We start from the raw sequence: 12,153 nt of genomic DNA on the forward strand, positions 1-12,153 counted from the left end.
TTGGACTATTGGATCCCTTATAGCCCCATAAACAAGGCTCAGATTGGCCGTAGAGTGTCTGTATGAAACTGAATAGAGAAGTAAAGCCTCCAGTCTTTCTTGGTAGTTCATTTCTTTTAAGCCCGTGATCTTTTTAATTGCAAACCTCTGCGCATTTTCCAGTTGCTTAATATGCTAGAAAATTAGTGTAGCTTTGGAAAAGTATGTGCTTTTTCATCATACATTATTGTCTTTGTCACCAGATCTGCAAAGATTCCAGAACTGGCACATTTATTACCAGACCTCTTCCACTTGCTTCACTGCTTCATTATGGACATTCATAAAACAAGTTTGATCTTGTGCCATTTGAATAAGTTACATGAATTAGTAATGCCCTGTCTGCAGTGAGGCTCTTCTACATGTTTTATTCTCCATTAATTCTCCCACTAGCATTTTGTGTATCACTTTGTATAATACCACTAGCATTTTATATATCACTTCAGTATGACGAGAACAGCTTTGTTATCTGTCAGCAGACATGGTTGTACTTTTCTCTGCAGGTATGTGATAGTTACTTTATCCATACCAGCTGCAACTAACAGGACTGCAGCTCATACTCTGACAGTGGGCAAGTGACAGGGGGCAGTGTGCACAAGTGATATTGTACAGGCAACAACTTCCAAGTTAAAATTAGAGAAAACCAAGCAGACTGCTGTTTACCAAGGGAGAAGACTAAATTTCAGCACAGGCCAGCAAGATATTGGAATACCTTCATGTTCTAGCATTTGCTTTCCTTTTCTATCTTTTTTATTTCATTCTCCATCTTTCTGAGGTGATCATCTGTTGCAAAAATACTGCAGTATTAAAGTATACAGTAGAGCGGTAGAGAATATTTAGTGACAGACTGTTATATATGGTTATAATAGCAGCTGCATGGCAATGTTTTTTTGGATGTGGGTGAAGGCAGCTGTATGACTGTGTTTCATGGCGGGATGAAAATGCACTTTTTTGTCTTTATTCTCTGCTGTCTTCTAAGTCAGTTTACACTGTTTATCTCACACTTCCTGGTAATGTCCTGCATTTTGTGCGAGTATGTGTGTGTGTGCGCTGCAGTGAAGTTTCTGTAAGAGGAGATCAGAATAATTAAAGTAGAATTTTTGTATAGATGATCAGACTTTTTGTTAACTATGTAAACAAATCTTTTATGTGACTTGCAAGCTCCTTTGGTTTGTGGAGAAACCATTCACATTTTTTTATTAATCTGATTGCAATTTGTTTTTCTCGAATGCTCCATGTTAGGTTTAAACTGCTTTTACTGTAGATGAGATGCATGGCGGTATTCTGTTGGGAAGCTAACACTGCCAATTCTCTTATACAGATTTCTTTATTTTGTATCTAAAACTGATGTACTCTGGCTTTCATATCTTTTGTGTTTTTTATTTTCACTTTTAATTTCTTGTATTTTAAATCATGACTGTTTGTCACATGTGAAGGTAAAACATAATGATCATATTTGTTTACATATTGTAATACTTTATAAATAACACGCTTTTTTCTTGTATTGAACAGGCAATCTGTGTTGGTCCAGAGAATATGCAGATTATGTACCCAGCGTTATTTGATCTAGTTCTGGGATTTGTAGAGTTCTCTTGTAAACCACCACAGTATGGGAAATTGGAAACCAAGCATGTAGCAAATGCAAGGTTCAATCAAGTAAGTTTATTGTCCAACATTTTGTTTCTGTCACTTTGTTTGTATTACAGAAATAATTTATATGCACCACATATCAATATGTAATATTGCACTGAAAATCATTACTCAGTTAAGCAGCTTCATAAACATGTCTTGCTTTGTGTTTTGTTTGTCCTTCTGCACAATGGATTCTCATTAGATACAGCTGTTTGCACCGGTGAGTGAAACCTGTTTATTAATTGCCCTAAACATGGGCATGTCACATTTGGTAGTTCAGACTGTTTTCTTTATGAGATGCTTGCTGACAGAACTGAATCAACTAATATTGTGATTCTTTGTGTATTCCATTGCTTTTTCACTCTTTTTTTCCTAACCTTTTCTTTTACAATCTTTAATGGCTGTGCCTCTGCATGTCTGATGATCATGATTTAATTTTTGCTATGGTATGAATTGCTGATCCTTGTCACTAATTTAGAAGTCTTCTGTTTTGCTCATTTGTTTCTTTTCAGTGTAATGAAGTATGTGCTTTTTTTGTAGGCTGAATGGGTAGCTCTAAATTATGTGCCTTTTGCTGAGAAGTCATTGGAGTTTGTGGTAGATCTGTACCAGAAAACAGCTTGCCATAAGGCTGTAGTGAATGAAAGAGTACTTCAAAAAATTATTCAGGTAAGTACTGTGCAGGCTGTTTTAATTATGCCTGCAGTGTTTACCTCCAAATGCCAAAATCTTGTTAAGGTGATATTCTTGAAAGAGTTAAAGCTGAATTTCAGACTTCTTGCATTTGAATTTTGTCATACAGGTAGTTGACACAACATACAAATTAGCTACTGAATAAATTTGTATACTTTTACTTATGAAACTTAAGTACTAATCTGCCAATTTACAGGTATACTTGCAGTTGTGTTATTGTCAATTAATTGACTGAATGCCCCTTAAAATGCTGGGTTGATTTAGTCTTGGTAAACAACCAAACAACTTTTAACTATCTTTGGCCTTATACATACGTAGTCAACGATTTGTGTCGGCACTATCTACTAATACCTGCCATGGTACCCCCCAGCTCCCCAAATTAAACTGTGGTCCTCCAGTGACCTTTTTCTAGATATCCCTTGGATTTATACAGATGCCATGGTACTGCCTACAGCTGTGTCATTCTACTAAACCTGAATGCTTGCCTGGCCACAAGTTAAACCTGTTTGGCAAACACTTCATTCAAAAGTGAACTCAGGAGACTTTACCTGAGGATTTGAGGCATCTTTCTTCTCCATCCTTTGCTATTACCTAACATATTGTCATTATTACTGTTTTGGAGTGTTTCTGTATTAACATATTATGCATAAAATGTTATATCTTGAGCAGTTTTGTAAGTGGAGCACTAATGCATTATTTTACTGTCTGAATTTTGTGTAGCAATACCTAGTAAAGCTATGTCTTCTAGCTGTTTGTTAAAAAATAATCTGTGGATTTTATTAGTCCCATGGCATTATTGAAACAATTAGAGTGTGATGGGCTTTGATTTGGTGATTATGGAGAACATTAGACCATTTTGCACATTGTACAATGTAAGCAGCAACATAGTTTGACAGGTGCTGGAGATTAATGGCGAGGCAGTTTACATATGTAAACAGACACAGTTTGATCTTGATCTAGCAAGCAGACATTAATCTTTTTTTATTTCTTTTTTTTTTTGTAAGAGGGACTGTCACTGACTACCTTATAAAAATTCCTTGGTGCAGGGATAGTTAAGGTTGGATGACAACCCCCTTAATAATGGAATCTGTGAATGTCTGTACATACATGTACAATGCAACATGTTGGAATGTGATGTTGTAAGCAGGAATTAAAGTGAAGGCAGTGGTTTGAATAGTCCCAGAAAGTCATGGAGCTTAGATATGCAGGTTAACAGTGCCATCACAAGGATGGGACAAATAAGGCAACTATTCCCAGATGCCAACTTGTAGAGGGTAGCAGATGCTGGAAAAAAATGACAGCTTACAGGGTTAAGTGTCTGTCTTTCTTGTTTTCCTAAAGGTATTTTTTTCAGCTGCTTTTAAAAAATAGGATAGTTGATGTGCAGGCTGCAATTGTAATGGATTGACTGTTTGTAAACTGTCCTTTAAAAAGGTTGATGGTTTAAAAGCTGTCACTAGATGATCACAAATGTGATTGCTTATTGAAAGTGAGGTGGGCCACTAAATGGGCCTGCTATTCAGGGTGCCAAATTCCATTGCTACAGCCATGCTGGTTAATTTGAAATCAGAACTTAATGAACCATTTTTAGAAGAATGAGAGCATTATAAGCATTTCTGAGTTTCATATCTGCCTGATTTGATGATGTGACTAAAATAGTCATGGTGTATCCTATAAAGGCCATTTCATAGGAGCTTATTTAAGTGCCACAAAAGAGGTATGATCATGTAGACCACTGAGCATCATTCCACTGGCTTTTTGTTATACTTTAGAATAGCTATTTATATAGAAGCAGTATGAAGATGGCATTTTTCTTAGCACATAGCCATATGTAAAGAAGAACTCAAGAAGCATTCCTACAGTCTTTCCTTAAAAAGAAAATCATTTAATTAATAAACATTTACAAAAGTGGGACTTTGAAGTAATTCTTTTTAAATAGTACTTGATGACAGCTCTATTTTTATTAATATTCATCAAATCATACATATTGAATCACAGAGAAAAATCATGCATGTCAAGGATGACAAGTCTTCAGTCTTCTGACAGTTGTATTTTTACAAGTGTGCTTTTCAAAATCAAATTTGAATGCAAGATATGTTATTGAAAATGCAACTTGTTTTTCAGTTACTTATTTAGACAAGGATTACCCCCCCCCCCCCCCCCCGCAAAAAAGGTTAAATGAGAAAAGTGATGTTCAAGAGTCGTTCTTCTGTATTTTTGATCTTTTTTGTCATTTCTTGACTCGGCATTGAGTCACATTTCAGTAGGGAGATGGTTAAAATCCACCAGGATGATAATGTTGAGATTAGTTAAGGACTGCAATTTGTTGAGGTAGGTGTCGTAGGCAGTGAGATACATGGGAGGAGTTCTGTTGCTGGGTTCCTACAATTATTGGACTTGGCTGTTGATGATGGGCTGTCTTAAGAATTCAAGGTCATTATCTTGCTGAATTTGCTGCAAGGTTATGGGACTGCAGGTAAGTATGGATATGTCCCTGTCCTTGCTGACTAGTCTGAATGAATAAGTGCTGAGCCAAGGTATAGAGAAAGTGTTACTACACTGGAGCCAGGTTTCAGTAACTATACAGATGTGTATGTCCTCAGAGGTCAGGAATGCATCAAAATCAAGAAATTTTTATTCAGACTCACACGTCTAGCATTGAGCGCTCCCTAATTTATACAACTCTGACTGAATTTGATAGGTTGGAAGGTGCAAGAAACTGACTATGCCTAAAAAAAGGCATTATAGGGGTATAAAGTGTCTTTGCTAATATGTGGAAACCTTGAGGAGAGAAGTGCAGGCTAGATGTGACAATGCAGGTAGGACTGTCATCTCTCTCCAGTCTGGCAAACATTGAATCCCCTTGGAATTGCAGTACACACCACAGCAGTTGTTAAAGTAATTTATTTTCTGTTTGTATTTTGGCATCATCCACAGTGATGTCAAGGTGTTTTTATGGCTAGCTGCATTTCAGCCTACCTCAGTTTTATAGATTGAAAGTTCATCCATGGTTCTCTCTACGTCCCCCAGATGGAGCGTCTAAGATCATAAACTCCTTTGTGGAAAATAACAAGGTCATATGAGAACTTCTGGTGAAGGGGTCTAAAAACTATGTTGATATCACAAACGTTTTCATCTGAAAAGCTGCTAATAGGTACTTTTCCTTTCCTTACTCACCCTGGTGAGTGGGGCATCCATGCGTCTAAAACTAGTCACCTGTATCTAGAACATTGCCATGTGGATTAGTATACAGAGGTTGCCTTAAGAGCTTAGGCATGCATTACTGGCCTCCCTTATTAAGAGAAGTAGCAGTGACTATTGGTGTGCATAGTGGGTATGGTGCGAGAATGATGCAGAGGTCTGGATTTATTGGTGCTTTGCTTAGTAGGCTTGAGAAGAATTTGTTTTCAGTACTTCAGCATAAGAGGGTTTTGCTGCTTGATTGCTTTTGTTTGGGGGTATATATTGTATAAGTATGGTGGATGGGATGGTGACCTCTACTTTGAGTAGGTACTTATGCCTCTTTCAAGTGGATACTGTGTCTGGTAACAATAAGGGTGTGTCAGTGAGTACAAGGCAGTTTCTGCATTGCTTCAAGGTACTGAGTGCTATCAGGATGGCAACAGATTAAGTAAGGTGAGACTATGTCCCTATGATGGCAGAGAAGTTGCATACTGACAGCATAATAAAATGTATGACTGAGGTGGAACAAAGCAACAGAGGCTGGTAAGATGACAGGAATCAGGAGAAAAAGTGGAGTGTAGCTCAGTAAGGTAGCAAGGCAGGCTGCAGAACAATTACAATATACCATACAGCACAGTGGAGTGCTTCATATAATGTATCAAAATATGGCATTGCTGGCAGTGCAGGCAGAAGTGCCACAGTTAGTAGCTGCTTAAGAAAAGAAAACAGTGCTGTAGTTACACTAAGGTAAAATGCAGTGAAAAGTACTTCAGATTACAGTAACAAACATTGAAATGTGATAAAAGGTGCAGTATAAAGTGCTTGGCAGTGTATTTGTAAAACAAGAACAGTGTAATGTATTGCATACAAAGGAGCAATGCAGACACAGCTGACACAAATAACGGGAAAGTGCTGATTTGAACAGTACACTCTGCCAACACTACTGCTGTACAATACAGATACTACAAATAATGAAACAGTGCTGTTTGCTAAATGTGCAGTAGATATATGACCAAAACAGTATAGTAACTAATCACCCAGTGGGTAGAAGAACAAAACTGAAGTTTGCTTAGCAACAGAAATGAAGGGGGGTGCCTTGAAACTTAAGATAGAGGAAGTTTGGTCCCTTGAATTAGGGTGTTAAGTAAAGGTACAGACTGTTATGTAGTGTAAACTAGAGTACAGCTGAGTATAGCACAAGTATTACCACATGTTGGTGGGGGGGGGGGGCTTAGTTTAGAAGTTTCTTTCAGTAAAATCGGGTGGACAGATGGACAGTATTGAGCAGCCCAGCACAAATGAGCACTAGACTATGAAATACAACTACAAGTAAAACAGAGTATCCACACAGCCAATAGAAACAAGCAGTGTTAACCAGTTTCAGAAAATAAATGCTTGGCACAGTGCAGTTTCCTTTTCTCCCATCAGAGAAAAGAACAAGAAGAGTTCCGAATGAAAAATTATCAGCAAGCAACAGCAATCTCAATATTAGCTGAAAAAGGGCTTGTTTCAGAAGTCTTTATTAAGTAAAATCGGGTGTGCAGGTCTGTAGTATCAGGTAGCTTAACACAAAATCACACTGGTCTGTGCATCTTCAATTTGGTTGCCTGTTGTAATCTTTAATCATGTTTACATTGTAAATAGGACAATTGGCATAATGGTTAAGGTCTTCACTTCACCATGCATGAGGTATAAGGCTTGATCCTGACCTCCGGCCAGTAACTCTTTGGAGTTTGCATGTTCTCCCTCTGTCTCTGTGGGTTCCTCCCACCTCCGAAAAACATGCTGAGTGTTCCCATTTCAAACACACCAATGAATGGAGCTGTGGGCAGCAGCATAAACTCTGCATGGCCCCCCTATAGGGGGAAGAGTTGTGTAGATCAAGCGCTTTGAGCATCTGCTGTGGTGTGCAGTATCCCCAAAATAGGGGAAAACGGATCACAGACTGCACACCGTGGTAGGGCTAACCACTTGATGGTGTAAAATACGGCTTTAGGTGATTTAGTCATGTTGACTAATGTCACCACATGGGCATGGGTAGTTACCAGTAATATGTGGGTTGAGGATCTGGCCTACTCTAACGTATGCCAGGGACCCATGGTAATTGTGGTAAGGGTATATGTGCTGCAGTTAGCCAGTATGTGCCCTCTATAAAGCCCAGCAGCAGTAGGTCAGTAAGCTACTGGCAGTCTGGTGTCCAGTTGCCCAGCTTTGGTTACCTAGGATAGCTCTGTTGAGTTAAAACTGGACATAAAACCCAGTCAACCTGCCAAACATGAACTAAGAATTGTTACATTCAATGTAGGTTCACTGATAGGACAGTGGATGACATGATGGTACAGAGGAGGCTAGACATCCTATGTATCCAAGACCCCAAGATGTAAGGGCAGTGCAGCAAAGCCACTTGGCTTGGGATCCAGAGTCCTACTGCTCAGGAGCAGGACGGACTAGAAATGCTGTCAGAATTGTAATGAGAGAGAGGCTTCAGAAGGCAGTGAGGGATGTCATCAGCATTAGTGACAGACTCTTGGCAGTCCGACTCCAGTGTAATGATAATGGGCACTATTCATAATCTCTGCCTATGCCCCATAGCAGGGTTGTAATAGTGAGGAAAAGAGTGCATTCAGACAGCAGTTGCAGGAACTAGATAAAGCAAGACAACTTGAATTGGCGTTGATAATGGGAGAATTGAATGCACATATCAGGACAGGCAGAGCAGGATAGGAGGACCGCTTTGGGTCCACATGGGTGGAGCAACAAGAGTAAAGAAGGAGAAGCCATTCTAGACCTCTGTCTGGCAAATAGTTTGATAGTAGACACATGGTTCAGAAAAAGAGACAGTCACATGATTCTTGCAACCGAGACCAGGCTGAAGACCTGGAAGTTGACTGGAGAGAAAGTACAACAGTTCAAGGAATTACTCAGAGCTGTAGCACCCCAAGAAGAGGAGGAAGTAGATGGAGTCAAAGAAGAATGGCAGTGCCTCAAAACAACAGGGCTACAGATCAGATGTGTGTATGAAGTAAGGCACCTAAGGAAAGCTGTTGGTGGAATGCAGAAGTCCAGGAAGTCATCAAAAGAAAGGAGGAGTGTGGGAAAAAGGCTAACAAAGAAGTTAAGAAAGGAGTTGAAATAGCAAAGAATAGGGCATTGGAGGCACTCTACCAGCTTCGGGAAAGTGACTCAGTAGGTGATATGAAGTAACTTTATCAGGTTGCAGGGCAAAGACAGAAAGATAAAGAAGATAGTCAGACACCTTTCATAAGGGATGCCAGCAACATCCTGCTTACCAGTCCACAGGACATCAAAGGCAGATGGAAGGAGTACTTCCAGCAGCTTCTAAATGAAAAAAAAAACCCCGCAGAAGCTGTACTGTCCCAGACACAGCCTACCCTAAAAGAAGTAAAAATAGCACTAAGGGAAGTTAAGTCAGGGAAAGCAACAGGCTCAGATGAGGTCACAGCAGATATGATAAAGATGCTGGGTGAGATAGGGGAGAAATGGCTCATGGGGGTACTCATAGCAGTGTGAAGAGAGAAATGTGTCCAAGATGACTGGAGAATAAGCATACTCGTGCCAGTGTACAAGAACAAAGGGGACATCCACAACTGTAGGCAGTACAAGAGGTATCAAACTCCTGTCACATTGCATGAAAGTTGTGGAGAGGGTGATTGATAAACGGATGTGCAGAGTAGTAGAAAGTAGGATGAGAGATGAGCAAGTTGGATTTGGTTCAGGATGCAGCACAACTCACCCAGCGTTTGCAGTGAGACAGGTAGTTGAGAAGATGCTAGAGATGAGGAAAGACTCCAACTGAGCATTCTTAGACTTGGAAAAAGAATGTGACAAGGTCCCAAGAAAGATGATTTGGGCAGTACTGAGGTGGTTCGAAGTCCCAGAAACATTGGTAGAATTAGTGCTGGCTATATAAAAGGACCCAGTGACTCAAATACCAGCAGTTTTTGGTCTCACAGAGGGGTTCCCAGTGGGAGTGGGTGTACATCAGGGTTCAGCTGTGAGCCTACTGCCGTTCATATTAGTGATGGACTACATAACAAACAGGTCGGAGGGGACAGATCAACAAAGTTGCTGTATGCAGATGATGTGGAATTACAAGCAGTCCTTGAGCAGCAACTTCAAATGATAGGGGAATGGGAACTGAAGGCACATGAGATGAAACTAAGTACAGATAAGACAGCTATAATGGCAGCAAATTAGTGAAATCAGAAGAAGCTGATAATCAGAATAGAAGGGAAGATAGTATAACAGGGTAATAGCTTCAGGTATCTGCAGAAAAACATGCTGAGTGTTCTCATCTCAAACTCACCAGTGAGGAGAAGGGAAGTCTGAATGAAGAGGTCAAAGCTAGAATCAGAGGGGCTGCAGCCAACTGGCACAGAGTGTCAGGTGTAGTGTATGACAGAAGAATGCCAAAGAAACTGAAAAGTAAGGTGTACAAAACAGTAGTACAAACAGTAGTACTGTATGGTACAGAAACCTGGGCAGTAAAGGCAGAGCTGATAAGGAAGCTAGAGGTGATGGAAATGAAGTTACTGAGATGGGTGGTAGGATGCACTCTGTGGGACAGATGAAGAAATGAGGACATAAGAGCAGAAGCCAAAGTAGCACCAGTTGCAGAAAAGGTCAAAGAGAACAGGTTACGATGATTCTGGCACATGTGCAGAAAAGCAGAAGACAGGCTGGTGAAGAAGATTTGGGACAGACAGGAAGAAGAGGAAATTAGAGTATCCAGCAAAGAGGTGGATGGATTGTGTGTGAGAAGATCTGCGACAGGCAGGCATGAATGTCAAAGAAGGCAGGAGATGTAGCATTGAATCAAGAGATAGAGACAGTTAAAATGACACCTCAACTCCATGTAGAAAATGGGAAAAAGGGGGATGATGATGATTATGACCTTGTTTGGACAAGAATTAGATTTTGATAGCAGCTGTGACTACTGCCACCATTTAAGACCTGCTAGTTATTTCTGCAAATATATTACCCGTTTCCCCATCATGCAAGTCCTGAACAGAATTAAAGCCCACTTTAAGCAAATTAAACCAAAACTGGAAACTTCCCTATACTTATAAAGGATGGATCCCCCTAATCTTTTGCTTGGAAAAAAGTACTACTCCTAAGCTTCTTAGCCCGTAAGTCCTTAAAGCATTGTTTTAGGCTTCCTAGGTACCACACCCTCAAGGCTAAAATCCTTACATTCCAACCAGCTGTAGAATGAATTTCTAATCGTTCAGAATCCAGCCATAATGATAAAGACTCTTCTGCTCCTGAAGTACTGTCAGACCTATAGATACTGCTGTGTAAGCAGTAGGTATAGGATACCCAGCCCTTCCTTACACTTAGAAGTAAAAAAAACTTTTTGTTTGGTAATCTTTGGAATTTTACAACTCAAAGAAAATCTGAAATAAATCATTTATATTTCTGAATATATTTAATAAAAATTACTGGGTTAAATGCCTTAGCACTTTTTAACTATTTTAACCCTGCTCAAGAGTGAAGAAGCAAATTCTTCATACTCATCCTCTGAGTGTGAGCTGTTAACTAATATCTTAAATCTCCCATAATAAGTGAAATATAGATCACCAAATATTTACACCCCTAAAATCATTGTAGTAAGAGAGTTTGATTTCAGTATGATAAGTAATAAGAAGTTATGTACCTACCATAACGTTACGTTCCATGTTTGTTGTCTTCTCGCCTTCTTTCTTGCTGGATGGGGTTCGGAACCGATCCTCGGCTCCGACTCAGCCTTCTACTAAAGCTCGAGGGCTATTTACCGGCTCAAGGCCTCCTCATATCCCACAATGCTAGGCATCACATACCCAGATCTCGTTTGGCAGAGCTAACACCATCGAAAAACAATTTTTTTGGAGACACCTGTCCAAACTACAAGGATTACCTACAGTGCTAAAGGCAGAGGAGGGTGTAACCTGGAAAAAGTTCAACTAGAGGAAGAAGGCCTCAAAAGGGATTCTTCTCGGACTGTCCAGGCAAGGGGGATGGAGGGTGGGACGCAAGAAAGAAGGCGAGAAGAAGACAACTAACATGGAAAGTTATGGTAGCTACATAAGTTCTTAATGTTAAGTTGTCTATCTCACCTTCATTCTTGCTGGATGGGACAGCATCCCTAGCACCTTAGTCCTGGGTGGCTCATCGGAACAGACTCTTGAGCACAGTGGAACCAAAATCAGCTGGATCCTGGAGGCCATATCCAACTTATAATGTGAAATGAAGGTATGAGGAGTGGCCCATGTGGCTGCAGCACAAATAGATTCCATTGGTAGTCTTGCTTGAAAAGCTACCGACGTAGCTAATGCTCTGGTGGAATGAGCTTTTGGTTTTGTGGGGAGTTCCTTATGTCTGAGTTGATAAATCAAAGTAATAATAGAGGCCAACCACCTGGATAAGGTTACTTTAGAAACTTGCAGGCCCTGCTTGCCCTCAGCATAGGATAGGAAGAGTTGGTCCGATTTTCTTGTTTGTTTAGTCCTATCCAAATAAAAACGTAATTGCCTGTGAACGTCCAATTGGTGCAACTTTTGTTCAGCTCTGTTCGAATCGTTAGGAAAAAAGACAGGAAGATCAATAGCC

General features: G+C 40.0%; 1 protein-coding gene across 1 annotated transcript in view; it reads left to right on the forward strand.

Moving 5' to 3' along the window:
* MON2 (MON2 homolog, regulator of endosome-to-Golgi trafficking) overlaps nt 1-12,153 on the forward strand; it is a gene marked incomplete in the record, with an annotated part of 2,751,369 nt that overhangs the window by 2,375,144 nt on the left and 364,072 nt on the right. Inside the window, 3 exon segments of the mRNA XM_044088289.1 lie at nt 1,549-1,692; nt 1,871-1,888; nt 2,209-2,337. Of these exon segments, the coding sequence (XP_043944224.1) occupies nt 1,549-1,692; nt 1,871-1,888; nt 2,209-2,337 (291 nt within the window).

This window comes from Protopterus annectens, chromosome 11.part0, assembly GCF_019279795.1.
Source record: "Protopterus annectens isolate FY-2018-M chromosome 11.part0, PAN1.0, whole genome shotgun sequence".
In the NCBI taxonomy this organism is placed as follows: Eukaryota; Metazoa; Chordata; order Ceratodontiformes; family Protopteridae; genus Protopterus; species Protopterus annectens.